Below are 17175 nucleotides of genomic sequence, written 5' to 3'. Positions count from 1 at the left end.
TGAAAAGCATACATCAGCAAAGGACTACACAACTGAAGAATTAGAACAAATTCTTATGAATTCAAGAAACTCTGCTAGAATACAAAGGAATACAAAGGAAACTAAGCTAAACTGATTAAAATTGTTGGCTTTAGGCAACATTACAATTTTTGAACACACGTATCACATTTATTTTGAGGTAGAACCGGGAGGATCTCAGTAAAGAAGCTCACACATCTGACAAAGAAAATTTTTAAAAACTAGTAAGGCAAAAGTACTATTTCTCAGGGACTGCCCTTCGAAATTGTAACAGAGGACACAACAATTCTTAATAATAAAAGTCAGAATTTTATATTAGCCATTGTAATTTAAAGTTTGTGGGATTAAACAAAGCAGGGATATAAAATTTCTATTTGAAGATCACTTCAACCAAACCCATAACTAGAACTGATAGCAAGACAGTTTTATTCATTTAACACGTGTTTAGTAAAAATTATTCTGAGTTGCCCACGGAGTATCCTAAAAGTTAAGCTGTCTTCTTAACAATGTATTCCTTTCCATTGCCTATCATATGTATTCCTTTTTGAAAGAGTTTGCTCTTTAAAACATATAGATGAATAACTCCTTCACAGCTTATCCCAAGAACTAATATGAGAGGAAATCCAACCCATCCTCTTAAATACCATATATTGATAAGATGTATTTAGAGCGGAATAGTCATTTCAGATCACTGTTTTCCTGTTATAGAAATCAAGTGTTTGCAGTTTCAGAAATCATCATCTCATGTATTTGGCTACAATTTGAATGTCCTTCTCCACTATCCAATCACTGTTGCATAGACTACATTGAGATAGGCAGACCACTGCATGCTGTTACATGCTATTTTATTACTTCTGAATTTTAATTTCTTCTTTAGATGTTATTGAGAGGGAGGGAGAGAAGTGGGTGTAAAAGCTAATTTTACATTCTATTTAAACTTTTCCACACAGTTATTTCAAGTTCTTTCTTTAAAACATAAAACAGTTTTAAGTCTTCCAATAATAATTTGCTTCTAATCAAATTGCAACACATGGCAACATATGCAACATACGCTTGGTTAAACAAAAAGTGATATGAGGATTAAACTTCCATTCAGACATGATCACAAGACTAAACTCGAGGATAGAATCTGATACATTTTTCAGCAGTACACTGTCACAGAAATTTGATTGCATAAAAACATTTTTAGAGATCCAATTTTAAATTAGCAGTGAAAAATTAACTCATTTGCACACACAGTCATAATGAAACAGCACTTCTTTATCATTTAATGATTTTGGAGAAACATTTTTATCTTATTCTAAAAGCTTTATTATTATTTTTTCGTTATGGGCTACTGCCATCTTGTGGATTTAAAAATACTGCAATTATTTATTGGAAGGCTGTAGGTAATCCTTAATTTATAGCCACAATTAATCCTAAACTTTTAATCATGTCAAGCCATTATGTGCTAGATTTAATTTTATGCCTCTTTTATGATCATTAAGTAAATCATAGTTGTTAAGTAAATCACATGGCCATATGTCTGAATTTAGTTTATCCAATGGGTGTTCCCTCCCCCCCGAAAATGACAAAAAGTCACAAAACATAATCATGTGGACAAGGAACACTGCAATTGATTGCAAATGTGAGTCAGTTGCCAAGTGTTCAAAATGTAATCATGTCACCAAAGTGGTAGTGATATAGTTGTAACTTCAAGAATGGATTGTAAATAACTTTTTTTAGTACATTGTAACTTCAGCTGTCCATTAAGCATCAGTCATAAGTCAAGGAATATCTGTAGTTTAAAGATTGATATGCAACAATTAAAGATTGATATGCAACAAAATGAAAGTGTAGCATCAGATTTTGGCAAGAAAGTAGAATGATTATTTAATGTTATATTTTCTCTTTTAAGATCAAAGCTATTTCAAGGCTGTAAGATCAAATTCTTATAGGATGAATTAACTGCACCTTCAGAAAGAAGGAGCTCAGGGCTCTGTACAATATAGCCTGCAACTTTAAGCTGTTTTTATATAGCTCAATTGTTATTTCAATCTAACTTTAGATGATGATAGTTTAAAATACCAGGTCAAACTGAAAAGTCAAGGAATCACCATGAAAAATCTATTCTACCTAAAAAGGCAATATAGCAGATTAGTAAAATTATAATTTTCTATGGTATACAATTCATTTGAAATGTTATTGATGTTTAATTCTATTTCTTACATTTTAGGCCTGAAATAAAATCTTATGGGGAAAGAGTTTATCAATAAAACTAGAAAGTTGTGGAAAATAAGCTTGATTGCATATCTGTAGGGATTATCAGTAGGAAACACTCATTAAACAGAAAGACATCCTTTCTGTTTTATTCATTTTAAACAGATTATTCCAATAAAGATACAGAATTAATTCATCTGAATTGCATGCAATTCAAATTCAAGGCAAATAAATATGTTTTTTAAAAATTCCACATTACTATAAGGCAAATCAAATTTATACTTACTCATTCCTGAGCATTCCCTATCTCCATCCCAGACATTAGATACTGCAAATCCCGTCAGCAGAAGATTAATTAAACTTTGGCTTAAAAGGCAGAAGAAAAGGTTTTTGATATTTGTACTGTTTCTTTTTGCTAAAAAAAGTTTAGGTATTTTAAACTCCTCACTCAACTGAATAGTAAAACACAGTATCCTGTGCATACACCTTTTTGAATAACCAAGACATTCATTTTAGATTACAAGGTGTAAAAAGTTAACTCTCCATTCAATTTTGTAAGAGTTACTTACAACAAGTAATAAATATTACATAAAAAGCCAGTTACACATATTTTTATCAAGTGATGATTAATTATTACACAATTAATGCTATTTCTAAGATAGCATTTGTTCTGTCACTAGTTTAAGGAAGATAGAAATAACACAGCTTACCTTCCATGACCATAAACGGGATCTATCAATGGTTCGGCTGAATCTTCAATTTCATTTTTTATATTTTCAATGCCCTTAAAAATTATAGGACAATGGCCACATATTTGTGCTAAGAAATATATTTTTCCCAATTCTTTAGCATGCATATTTAATAGGTTTTAGCTATTCTGAAAGTTAGTTGTGACTGAAAATTTAAACAAGTGACTTACCTTACAATTTGTTTATTTTTTCATATAATTTAATTGTCAATAGGTATTATCCTATACAATATCCTCTTCTGTTGTGGTATAAAACTAAAAGCCACTTTAATTCGTTCCAGAATCTTTCAAGAAATTCCAGGCTTTATATAGCAAAGCCTCCATATTTTTGAGCAAAGACTTAAAATTCAGCATATATACAAGTAATATTAGTCTTTAAAATACAGTTTATTTTATTCTGTTCATTTTAGGAGAAAAAATACATTATTTAAAAGATCCTTTAATCTTTTAAATAGTCTTCCTCCAACCAATCTATTATAATCATTTCAGAAACAAAGCTAAGAGATCTAGTAAAGACCAGAACCTACAGCTACATAAACATCCATACACATACACATGCATGCTTGTACTAGAAGCATATAATTTAATGAAGCTATTTTAGAAGTTCTAAAATAGAGTTTTAAAAACACACCTTAGTAAGTATCACAGAATACAGAAAAAGTAGCACTCCAAATTTATTTGCCCACATTGTATGGTGATTCCAGACTGCATCCTTGAAATCAGAAAAGTTGGCATATGAACGCTTGCTGAAGGTTAAAAACAAAAGTCAGTTAGGCATTCAGTACTTGTGATTAATGTAAATGTAATATAACTAAGAACAATTGTCTATTGGGAAAATCAGTGGTTGTAGCAGGTATACATTATTAGTGGCATCAATATAGCAGAATAAATCAAAATTTTACAAAGAAATGTTTAAGGTTCCACATCTGAAAATATTTGACATGTTATAAAGTAAATGGGTATCTTATTAAAATCTCCACTATGTTTATACAGGTTATGTTTAATGTATGAAATTAGGCATTTTATACAATGCCTTGGAAATGTATAGAATGCCAAAATAGGATTCTATATAAAGCCAACTTTTCACACATTGCCAGAAACATATATATTGTAAATTAATGCATGTATATATGGATTAAATGTATAGGTTGCCCAATTCATGACTTTAGGCAGTATACAGCAGTATACAAATTAAAAACAGATTCAATACAATAACATTTAAAAGCATATTCTTCCTAAGCTAGCATCTGGAAAAAACGATCAAGACTTCATGGTCCATTTAAAGGATGTCAGTTTGCAGCCAACACCAGCCTACAGAGTACACAATTTCAAAGAGCAGGTGTCATGATGGAAAAGGCACCTCACCTGGGATCCATAATAATCAGAGCCTACCCACTGGGTCAAAATTTATTCAGTGAGCAGAAATAAGGGAGAAAAACAGTTCATCAGACAACTAGGTGCACACCCTAGCTGAAGGGCTCTATAGGTCAACGTAAATACTTTGAATTGTAGTTGAAAACTTACTGGTAACCACTGTGGCTCACAGAACAGGTGTCACAGATCATTATTATTACTATTAGGTTTATTTCGCTGCCCATCGCGTGGATTGAGACTTTAATAATTTTTAAATTTGTAAAGCTGCCAAAACTATTGGACAAAACTAGCTCTGATACAGAAAATTATAGCTCCAAGAGACTGCACACTTAACACTCTTTTTCCTCTCTATTTTAAAAATTCATGTAAAATCTCAAGTGTTATTTCCCACCACTCCTAACATGTATGTTTCTTTCTGGTTTTAAAGCAGCAGGTTGCACGAGCATAAGCAGGTTTAATCTTTATGTTGAGTCACATGGGATAAAACAATACTAAGCTTATATCTTAAAATGATAATTTTGAACATTTTAAGTGCTGCAAAATGTTACTTACTGAATTAGTGCATGAAATCGTTCAAAGCCAAACTCTTCCACAGCCAAGGCAGCTATATACAAGAAATACTTTTTAGCACAGACAACCAAAACTGACACAAGAAACACACAGCAAGCTGGAACACATTCAAGCTTTTCATAACGAAAGTTCACTCCCCCCCACACCTTCTTTCAGTACTTTTGTTACATTGTACATGCCAGTTTAATGAAATTAGGAGTCAATAGTGCCAAGATTACAAAACCACTGAATTTCAACAGCTTTGCAAACTAACCAGAGTCAGTTTGACATGAATTATGAAAACTATTGCAGGAAAATTATCAAGCACAAGCATAGTTTTTCCTAAAAGGATAACTTAGAATTGGATTTCAGAACAGAATTAGTGTAAGAAAGCTGTATTTTTTATTTTCCTCAAATTGTTTCACTACAACAGCAAACTAGGAGAATGCATCTTTTAAATAAAATATTTTGCACTTTTTAATAACTAACCAAACAGCAAAAAATGCTACATTTAGTGCTTTTCCAATTCAAACTTTTTACTAACTTTTCTTACTTTTTGAAAGAAAAATTAAAGAGAGTTTTTCAATGTAACCGATGCCTAATCAGTTTAAAGGTTCTAAGTGGAATTTATTGGAATTTAGTTACTGAATTTCATAAGTAATGAAAATAAGTGATTTATGATTAGATTAACATAACAGTGCTGTATCTATTATAAATACGATAAGTACTTATTTAATTAAATTTATTGACCGCCCATCTTACTACATACCACAGGTAACTGGGCAGTTGACAATAAATATCCAAAGAATGATTGTAGATTTTGAATTCTATAAAAAGAATTCCACTTTTGATAAAAGAAACACAGCTGCAAGTCAGATAAATATATCAAATAAGGAAAAAAACAAATCTTAATATTAAGCTACTTGGTGGTTAATAAAACATATAATGTGAAGCTTTGTGTAATAAATACATTTGGAACAGTAACTAGGTATAAACAATAAGCTTCAATGAAAAATATTGATATATTTATTGCATCTAATAAAATATCAAATCATTAATAGGCTAAAAAAAAAGGAATAAGAAAGTTTGAACCAATGAGCCTGCATTATTTTAGTCAATGTAAAGCAAAGAAATCAATTATATAAATTATTTCATCAATTTCACTGAGCTTGAACTAAGTGCAATAGTAAAGAACAGAGAAACAATAGAAAGAGGAACGTACTATAGAAATCAAAGTCTTTATTTCTAAACAAGAGTTTAATCTCTCTAAGCTGATTAATAATTATTTAATAATATGAATAGATAGGTATAAGAAATGAAAAATCTCAATTTTTGTTTTTGCAATTACCAACTCCAATATATTTTACTATCAGTATGAGTTTCATAATTGCATTTTTGTTCCATGAGAAGGTGTACCAGAACAAGGATAATAACAACTGCTTCTCAACTAATTCCTTTAAAATGGAAAGAAGCGATAAATCATAAGCATATTCCAGTGATTATGAAGAAAGCATTAAATAGAAAAGCTCAGCATTTTTTTCCTTAGCACTTGTTATGTATCATGCAGCAGTATCATTCTACTGACAAATTTATTTTATCAGAACAATGTTCCCTCCTGTCAAAGAAAACATTATTTAACTTAAATGGGCCTTAATAATGATGTATGCAACCCATTTATATCAATCCATCACCTGTGTTACCAACATTAAAGCAAAATATGTGGTACCTTAATTAATTTAGGGTATGACTAAGCAGTGGCCCTCTTTACCAAGCTATTTGAGGCACAACTAAACAAAACTATACTCTAATCAGGTGATGTTCCATTTTCCCCCCAAATAAAATCTGAGTTGTAATGGAATAGCCGTAGGCTTAAATTTTTTTTTTTTTCATATTCCTGGGTTAATATAAATCAGTGGCCCCACATATGAAAAGAAAATTAGTAAGTGCAGGTACTCCTCAACTTTTTACTGTAATTAAGCCTGGGATTTTGATTGTGAATTATGATGGTTGTTAAGAAGGTCACCACATGATTCCGACCTATTTTATGTTTTTAGGGGCAGTCGTTAAATAAATGTCTTATTCATTAACCAAACCCATTTTCTTCCAATGGGCATTTTATTCTGGAAACTAGCAAAAACACCTCTCCAAAATACTGGTCATGTGACCATGAGATGCTGCAAATAGTCATAAATATGAGCCAGTTGCCAACAGGGAGGAGAATATGGCCATCTGTAATCAGATCATAATGGGGATGTCCATTGAAACCTCAGACAATAGCTAAGTGACCAATTGCTAAGCGAGGGCTACTTATAATTCATTTAAAGCTTTTACAATCTTATCAAACATTATTCCTTCACTATAAAATGGTTAGCGCTCTTCATGAATCAGTCACTTGAAAATAAGATATGTTTCATATTCATTCATGTATTTCACCAAAATATAAATTTCCATAGGCTTAAAAGGATAATAAATATTTTACTGGAAAACAAATTACATCGACTGCACAAATATTAATGATATATTAATGACTATATTCAACTAAGTTTTGGATGAAAACATTAAAGGACACTACTGTTTAAAGGACACTACTGGACACTACTATTCATCCACAGCAGCGACTACTCTGAAAACATTCCACCTAACCAAGAGTTTTATTTTTGATACAGTTGTACAGGTGGAAACATTGAGTTCTTCCATTAGGCTAAAACAAAATAAAAAATAAACAAATAGGAAGTACGACAATCTAGCCAGTAAATATTACAATCATACCCAATAGAAATTGGATATATGAAAAATATTTCAGAACTGGAATGAATTTAAACTGAAATTTCTCATTCTGAATTTACTGGAAGTGGCCCACTTTTGAAACATGCTTTTCTATATTTAACTAATCAGAGTGCTTATGGTTAGGGTTTGGAATGCGTTGTCTGAGGTTGAAATATTTCAGCTTGAAATGTTTATACACTTCCAATTAGGTATGGAGACAATAACTAATATGGCTTTAGAAAACAAAAGCAACAAAAAGCTTAAATCAAAATAGCAATAGCACTTAGACTTATATAACACTTCACAGTGCTTTACAGCCTTCTCTAAGAGGTTTACATTTGTCCCAACAATCTGGCTCCTTATTTTACTGTCCTTGGAAGGATGACAGGTTGAGGTAACCTTGTGAGGATCGAATTTCTGGCAGTGAGCTGAATTAGCCTGCAATACTGTGTCCTAACCACTGCGTCACCATGGCTCCAAAAAGTTACTATAAATAATATTTTTAAAAGAATGACAGCATCAACTGTACTATTAGGTGTAAGTTAAGAAGAATTTGAACCATATTATAATGTAAAATATTTTACATTAAAATATATTTTAAATTATTAAAAAATTAATTTTTCAATGTATTTTTATTTATGTAAAATATAAATTTTATTTGCTTATTTTGAAAATATTTCAGTAATAACTTCAAAATATCATTAATTAGACCAGAAGGCATTTTTCTAAACTTCTCTATATTAAATAATATTGCATTATAGAACAAACTGACCTACAGTTTTTAATTGTCTATTATTGGTACTGTCTGCTAATAGACTGATTTTATACCAGGACTGTACAAGAACTTGGATCTATTGAATGAAATGAATGGATTCCTTCCCATTGCAGGAAGGATTAAGAGCAAGTAGAAGAAACACTTTCTGTGAATTCTTCACCCCCACCATTTCTTCAATGAAGCTTTACTTTTGAGTGCTTAATTTAAAATTATATCTGTATCCACATTTATATATTACTGATATATTATTAACATGTTAGGTTATGCACATTGCATATCAAGCATATTCTAATATTAGAAAAGATAACTGAATGTGTTCAAGAAAGAGAGATAGGATATATCCTTCAAGATCACATTTGCTATCTGTAGATTATCTTGATTCTTTAAAAAAAGTTTATGCAGTAATGAGCTACCTGACTTATTTGGACCCAATCAGATTCAGTCAGAATATCAACAATATAAATAATGTAGCCTAGGCTTAAAATATTTCTAAACTACTGTATGTCTATCAAACTTAAGACTACGAGGTGCAATGAAGATTAAGAACAGAGGACAAAATGATCTGTAGAATCATATTAAATAATTCTATATCTTGAAAAATACATTTTGTATAAAAAGCACAAAGTATATTGACTCATATTACACAAAATATCTTACATGACTGTTCCTCTTGATGGCTCGACTCTGCTGAACTTTCAGAAATATTAGCAGTATCTTCCACAGGGTTTCCTCTTTGCCATGTTGCCAAAGAGTAGGACTCTGATTGATCAGAGCAAGTCATTTCCAAAATTTCACACAATGCATGACAAAGGAGATTTTTCTGCTCTTCCTCTGAAATATTCAAAGTCAGAACAGACAAAGATTTGACCAGGAACTTGCATGCAAACATGTAGCAACATTCTTTATACAATCTAATACTGAGTCTTCCTCAAATCCCAGCAGGTTTAAGGCAATTTAAGAAAAGAACTGACAATCAATGACTTTGAATTTCATCAGTTTCCTGGGAACTATCCAATACTTTTGTCAGTTCAGATTTCTAAATTATTTAAAATAGTGGGCATGACAAGAAAGTATTTTGGAATGAAGTGTTCTCTGCCTGGCTCACGGCAGCTCTGCAAAGGCAAAAAATGTCACAATACGTCATGATACATCACATGACATGATTGGGTTTGACATTTGTGAGTTAGAATAAGACATCCAGGAATAAATTAAAGGCAAGCAATACTTCACTATCTTTGAATGTGTCAATAAAGGCAAAGTTTAGATTAGCCAGCTGGATCCAATAGAGAGTTTAAATCAGAAAGTAGATGCATCTCTTCCATTCCTTCAACAATTCCAGACAAGAAAGGGAGAATGAGTTTGTTGTCAGACATTCCCCTCAGCCCAAACTGTCTGACAGGGTTGTTATTGTTGTGAGAAAATAGGAGAAAGATATACAAGATATGTTTGATGTCTTGAGTTGTTTGCAAAAATAATAAAGGCAAGAAACAAATAAATAGCCAGGTGTTTTTATCCCTTCTGAACACAGTAGTCAATAAGTCCTAGCATGCCAGTTAGAAAGAAGTATATATTATAAATTCCTGCTGCTTGCTTAATTTGTATGTTGACTCATTGTGCAGGATTAGGTTTCCTGTTAGACTTATAAGCCTAAATTCTATTTTTAAGTTTAATGTTACAATTCTATTTTTAAAATCATCAGCAAATGCATAATCTTCTCTGAAATATGCAGATTAATAAACATTGGCTATAAATAATAACTATTGTTTAGTTTAGCACATATCATTTTTAAAATTTGGCATTATAACCCTCTTGGAGATGTAGGTTCATAGTTACCTTGACACTGTCTCCATGTAGATTTCTCACAAGTAAAAAGCTTCTTCAGAAGGAGTGCCTTATATTAAAGACAATATTGACATATCAAAAATGTATCGTTTGATCTTCAATGGTGCAAAGAGTTTTCATTTTCAATGTTGGTTTAATATTTGGGAGGGGGAGAGAGATTTAGAAATATTCCCCAATACGGAAGTCCTTTTCCCTTATGCCTATATAGAATTTACTATTTTAGTTTCATGTCTTTTAACAATTACATTACCTGAAAATATCACTACAAACCTAACAAGATCCTGTACAAAGTGTAATCCCTTTTGTCACACATACTATTCTAAAAAATAGGAAGCATTTCATGTCAAGTAAGGGATTGTAGACCTATCCCTATTTAGAAACACCAGTTACCTTTATTCGAAATCAAGTATTGCTGAAACTTGAAGAACATTGTATTCTTAAGATGTATATTTTTATTTCACTTAAAAATTGATAGTTGTAGTATTAAATGAATGTCATATTAAATGAATATTACAGACTTCAATATCTCAAAATACAGGTAGTGCTTGATTTATGAACCCCAAATCTTCGGTTGCTAAGTGAAATAGTTGTTAAATGAGTTTTGCCTCATTTTATGACCTTTCCTGCCACCGTTAAGTGAATCACTGCAGTTGTTATTAACATGATTGTTAAGTGAATCTGGCTTCCCCATTGACTTTGCTTGTCAGAATGTAGCAAAAGATAATCACATGACCACAGGACACTGCAACAATCATAAATATATGAACCAGTTTCCAAACATTTACATTTTGATCATGTGATCATGGAGATGCTGCAAGGATCATAAGTGTGAAAAATTGTCATCTTTTTTCAGTGCCACTGTAACTTTGAACAGTTACTAAATGAACGGTTCTAAATTGAGGTACCTGTACTATGTTTTAAATTCAGTATTACCTATGCAGCATGCCACAGTTGTTTATTCTAAGTGATTTAAATTATCGAATAAGCCAAATATCAGTAATGAAATATATTTTTCAGGTTCGTTTACTCAGATGTTAGCATTATTACCTGAACTGGTGCAATTACAGCACAAGGGCCTCCTTCAAATTGTTCTAATGCAGTAGATTCGGAGTCACTGAACACAAATCCTGAGGAAAAGAAAAATTTTCAATTGGCTATTTCCAAGAAAAAAAGTTCATTAATAAACTTTAGCATATTTTTGATAACATATTCCTTATCAAACTCGTGTTCTTCAACATTCCAAGTCTCAACCTTATCTGTAAGTGCCATAGCTAATGACATTCTTTTTCATTTGCTATCTATATTTCTATATCTATCTGAAATAAAGATCAAGGTTTTTCTAGCTGTATTCTGTAGTATACCAAGAAATCATCGCTGGACTATGTTGATTTAAGGAGATAAAATAATATATCTTTAAGCAGAATGTGTTCAGCCTCTTTAAACAGCTACTCAAAATAGTAGTTTTCAACAGTTCACAAATTTCATTTAAATAAGAATAGCATGTATAATACGTTTCAGCTTCAATTCTTCGCTCCATTTTACAAGTAGTCCCTGCAAAGCAACCTTTGGCAACAATTTGAAATTATGACAATTTTGAATGATTGGCACTCATAGTTATGGCTGTTTGGGATTGCTCTGCTGTCAGGTAATCAAAATCATGTACATTTACAACTGCAGGTTGCATATCATGAACTCCCCCTCCCCATCTCTTCCTTTTGGTCCACTGCACTCCCCAGACTCTGACCTTCTCCGTCTTCTTGCTCCCACTGATAACAAAGCACACCCAGCCTTGCCCTTTAAAGCAACCGCTGCCAGGCCAATGCATTCTTCCCCAGGTCAGTATGGTACATATCTTGCGAGACCTTGGGAAGAAAACCTTGTATGGCCAGCAACTGCCTTGAGACGGACTAGGGCACGCTTCAGCAACAGCGGAAGTAAGACAACAGTGAAGGACAGATGGGGCAGCAGAATGCAGGGCAGAGGGCAGTTACAGCTTCATGACTGCTTTGCACCATGCTGCTGACTCGGAGCAGCTAGGTGCCAACAACTTAGGATTCATGCTGCTGTGGCTGTTGCAGGCCAATGGCTGGGGCAGTTAAAGTTTTGCACTGCACAGGGCTAACTGCACATTGCTGGGCTGTGGTGGTTGTAACACTGTACCACTGGGCTGGGGCAGTTGCATATTTGTATTGGATTGGGGCAGCCATTAGTGCCATACTTCTGACCCTGGCAGCAGCCACCCAAGCCCAAGACCTCACTTCCTGTCTGATTCCCCACTAACTTTCCTTTTTGGAAGTTGCAGGAAGTTGGAAAGAGGTCCTGGCTTAACAATCCAAGTTTCTAACAACAGCAGTGAGGATTACTGGGACTGTGGTCCCTAAACGATTCAATCAAAGTGATGCTGCACTTTGTGACCACACTGCTAAGGAATGCAGTGGCCCACCTAGTTAGGACAGTGGGTTGAAATTTAGCAAGCCCATGTTCAAGACCTGGGTGCTGCTGGGTGGCAGAGTGAGCTCCAATCATTCGTTCTAGTTTCTTGAAGGGATATGAAAGTAGCCCACATGGGAGACAGGGTCTCCCAGGCAACAATGATTTCACCGGCTAATCCTTTCAACACAGAAGACATTAAAAGGTGCCTCTGACACAAATGGGTCAGGAGACCACATTTCTTAATGGTGGAAATTCTGGTTTCAAATACCATTGTAAACTAAGGATTACCAGTACTTTTAATACTCTGTACTCTGTACTTTGAAGGCCATTCCCAATCCACAGAGATGAACTGTTTGAATTGAAAGGTAAAATTTATCACTATTCTATATCTTTTCCGTAAATTAATTGAAAGCCAAAGTATGAGACAAACTATTTTAACAATTTCAATATTATGCAGATATTTTAGAGCTATATATTTTACAAAATACAAATAGTTTGCAAGGATAATACAAGGAAAGTTTCAAGAATGCTCTGCAAGCATAGGATCATATTGACAAATCTGATACATTAATTCAGCAGGTATGACAAGTATCACTTATGTGGAACATCAAATTCCACGTGACACTTTTCCAGGTTTGGCATATAAATAAATTGATGACTGTGTCCCCAGGCAATCAAGCTCATGTTTTATTATACTACCTGAAAGAATACTAATATCTGCACAGGATCGTACCAATTGGGCAGAGCCCACTGTAGTGAGTGAGACAATATATTATGATGTATCTTCTGAAGTTTGAATGCTATTGTTTGCATTGACCCATGCCAATTATGGGTCCTGTGGATTGCAAGGCAGGGCATGAGTGACAGAGTCAACTCTTTATTAGAGGTTCTATGTAGTCCCTAAGTCACTGTACTGGCTACTGGTATGACTTGACAGGATAGAATCAGCCTTGGAAGAGGGCCTAGCATGTCTAGCAACTACTTTGCAAAGTGCCAGGCAATGTGTGGCTCAGCAGGTCAGTGTTTACTTTCCCCCTAGAGGGTGGGAAGACTGGCAGAGCCAGTGAATATGGAATAGCCAAAAGGATGGAGATTGGGAGTGGAGGAAGCTGAAGTGCTTTTGCACTCCTAAGTACAGGGGTCTGCCAAATTTTGATCATGTAACTATGAGGCCATTGCAACAGCTGTAACTTTGTTCAGTGCTGCCATAATTTCAAATGGTCGCTGAATGAATAGTAATAACTTTAGTACCATCAGTATGCAACTATTTCAGACTTCACAGAGCACAATAAATAACAAACTGTTCTTACTTAAATAAGAGACATAGTCTCATCTGAATTAGGACAACCTTCCACTTTGGACAAAGAATTAACACAGATAAGTCTTCACCGCCAATTACTCATTCAATAGCTCTTTGAAGTTATGGTCGCATCCAATAAGTGTACAGCTGGTACCAACCATTCAACATTGAACTACAAGTATTTTTTTATCTAATGCAATGTCCTGTAGTCACATGATTGCTATTTACCAGCTTTCTTGCTGGTCAGTGCAGCAGCTGCCAGAGAAAGTCACAGGTTATTCTGCTAAATCCTTCTGGCCTTCATGTGCTCATGTTGCACCATCCAGCCCTGATTTTCCTGTGATTGTATATGGCAAGACCTTCCAAGTCCGCCCTAGCCCCTAACTCATGCGCAATCTGTGCCAGCCCCCCCCCCCCCCCAGTACCTTCACACTCCTTATTTGGGACTCCTGCTGCTTACTATTAACACTCACACATCTTGTGGGTTACAAAGTACCTGGGACTAAGATTGTCTTCCCTATTTGAAGAAGTCATGTGATACCATACTTTACAACTACATTACTTAGCAACAGCAATACCAGATTAAACTGCTGTCATAGCTTGAGGACCACCTGTATTGTTATATTGAAACATGAAAGGATTTGCATGACTCATAGTGTTTCAGGCTGGATATTATAATAGTGCTGCCAATTGAATCCAAATGGCCAAATCACATTGATGTGAATTAATATGCACTATACTCCCCAATAGATTTCTCAAAACCACAATGGTTTTCAAAAGAGAAAACATTTAAATTACTTATGCAATGCCTCTAGATATCAACATATCTTAATTGCTAGACAAAAAAGGGACTGCATATATACTGTACCCCTTCGACTAAACAAAAACAAAACAGAATACTGGTTACTAGGATCACTCAGCATGTTTATCAAGCATAGTTAATGAACTATACTTTATAAATCACAATGCATATATTCATATATTTAGCCATTATTAAGATAAACCATTCTGATTTATGCTAAATGAACCCAGTCAGAGATTTGAATTTTTTTGATTAAACTGAAAAAGTAGAAAGTAGAAGGTAAGATTTGTAGGACACCTGTTAAACCAAAGCCACAACCGAGAACATACCCAACAATTCATAACAAAGAGTTTTACACAAACTCACACATACACTTCTATAAAGGACAGGCAAAACTAACTTTTGTATGCAGGAATACACCGAAGAACCCTAGCAGAAGTATGAAAAATTATTAGATTGGCCACTGCAAGAGTCAAAGACCTTCAATTAATGCTTGTAACAGAAACAAATCCAGATGTTAAGAATTAACTATGTGAAATCAGCTGCATTATTTAACATTGCTGAGAAAACAATTACTCCCTGTGTAAAGACAGAAGCAAAGGAATAGTGGGGGAATGATCTGCTTCAGTTCTTCTAAAGCAATATAACTACCTTGTGTAAATACAACTTTTTTTGATGCCTAAACAAAGTTTCCTAACTATGATCTAACCAAATATCTAAATTCCAATAAAAGGGAGGGAGAAAATATATATATATATCCATTAATCATTTCAATTACACTCCTGTTATATTTGCCTACTCTTTACTCACTCTGAAAAAAAAGGTTCTGGAAAGGACAAAATAATCGCAGGAGATATGAAAGAAAAGACAATACCAAAATTCAGAAATGGAGGACGGAGGAGTAAGAAAACTAAAGTTGGCTGCGAACAAGCATCAATTTTCTTCGCCTTCAAACTGAATTGATAGGACCAGTGTTGTTGTTTTTTAATACTATACAGTTACCTTCCCCGAGACACCAAAGAGGAAGGTTAGTGTAAGAAATCCTGTGTGAAGATAAACCAAAAACATAAATGGGATGGAGAGACTTTTTGAAGGATGATTTTCCTGGAAGAAGCTGAGGAGGGGGGTGGGGGAAGAGGATGATGTCAGGGAGACCTGAGTACAGGCTCCTGTAGCCAAAAAAAAGGAGGATGAAGTGAAGTATACCTTGTGTACTACAGTATACCACAATACCTTGTGTCCAGCGGCAAAAGATGGTATCTGCCAGGCCATGCGAGGTCTTCTTGCCCCACACCAAGGGGATTATCTGCTCTAGATCAGCCATGGAGGCGATTCACTGTCCGGACGGCTCTCCGAAACGAAACCTAAAAGGAAACCACACGGAGGCGGCAGTTAAAAGACAGGCAGACCGGGAGGAGGTGAACACCGGCGGGCACAGGTGAGTCTTCGGCGGGCGTCGAGAGAGAGGCGGCTCCTTCCGGGCTGCCGGGCCTAAGAAGGAAAAAGAAGCGGTAAAGCGATGCCCCGGAGAAGATCCGGCCTCGGAGGCGTCCCCTCTCCACCTAACACCCCCCTCCACCATCACCTTCCCAGCGGTGGAAGGCCAAGACCGGCAGCGGCCTCTCTCCGCACCGAGACCACTTCAAACATTCAACATTGCAGCCTCCCTGCCATCCCAGCGCTTGTCCCGGTGCGCTGGGACTACATCCCCCAAAATCCACGGCCGGTAGGTAGCCTGGACATTGCGGGAAATAAAAGTCCCAAGCCAGCAGCAAAAGGACGCTGCGGGGGGCGGGTTGGGGGGGGGGGGGGAAGGAAGGAAAGGCTGCTCGCTCGGGAGGAAAGGAGCTTATTCCACCCTCCTTTATCCCGTCCCTGGCCGCCGCAGCTGCTCCCACCTTTCCCCGCCTCAGAGGTGCCTCTGTGGTAATTCCCCATCCTTCGGCACTTACCCACCTGTGCGGTCCGCGTCTCCTCACTTAGGACCAATTCACTCTTTTCCCTCAGGCTCGCTGCGAACATTGAATGGAAGGCTGGCGAAGTACGGGCGCTTCTTATTGAAGCAGCCTGTGACGAGCAAGCGCGCGGTCGAATCAGAAGCGGGTTTCGTGAATCCCCCTTCCCCCCGCCCTCTTAGGCTCCTGGATTCGAACTCTATCAGAGCGAGGCGGGGAAGAAACTCCGTACACGCGCCAATTAAGAACCGGACCGGGTAGGATCCGATTGGAGGGTTTTGCGTGACGAGCGTGGAGACCAACCAATCGCGGATGGGAAGTGGGCGAGAGAACCAGCTGGAGTGGGCGGCGAGCGACAATTAAAGCAAAAAAATAGAAGGACACAGGTGGATGGAAAAAAATAAAATCTTATCC

At 35.5% G+C, this 17175-nt stretch overlaps 1 protein-coding gene across 2 annotated transcripts in view; it reads right to left on the bottom strand.

Annotated features, from left to right (window-relative positions):
- Nucleotides 1–16891, bottom strand: part of MINDY3 (MINDY lysine 48 deubiquitinase 3) — a 28999-nt gene extending 12108 nt beyond the window's left edge. The window contains exons 1-9 of one of the 2 annotated variants that reach the window (XM_081969618.1): nt 16759–16891; nt 16040–16170; nt 11319–11398; nt 10263–10320; nt 9087–9260; nt 4892–4943; nt 3597–3711; nt 2928–3001; nt 2504–2583 (exon numbers count right to left, since the gene is read on the bottom strand). In XM_081969618.1, coding sequence (XP_081825744.1) covers nt 2504–2583; nt 2928–3001; nt 3597–3711; nt 4892–4943; nt 9087–9260; nt 10263–10320; nt 11319–11398; nt 16040–16130 — 724 coding nt within the window. In that variant the 5' untranslated portion in view covers nt 16131–16170; nt 16759–16891. The remainder of the gene's footprint in view (nt 1–2503; nt 2584–2927; nt 3002–3596; nt 3712–4891; nt 4944–9086; nt 9261–10262; nt 10321–11318; nt 11399–16039; nt 16171–16758) is intronic. The other variant, XM_081969619.1, reaches the window with a different exon arrangement.
- Between the last annotated feature and the right edge of the window lie 284 nt (nt 16892–17175).

Source organism: Natrix helvetica, assembly GCF_964273705.1.
Source record: "Natrix helvetica genome assembly, chromosome: Z".
Taxonomy (NCBI): domain Eukaryota; kingdom Metazoa; phylum Chordata; class Lepidosauria; order Squamata; family Natricidae; genus Natrix; species Natrix helvetica.
This window is presented reverse-complemented; position numbering and strand designations above follow the sequence as displayed.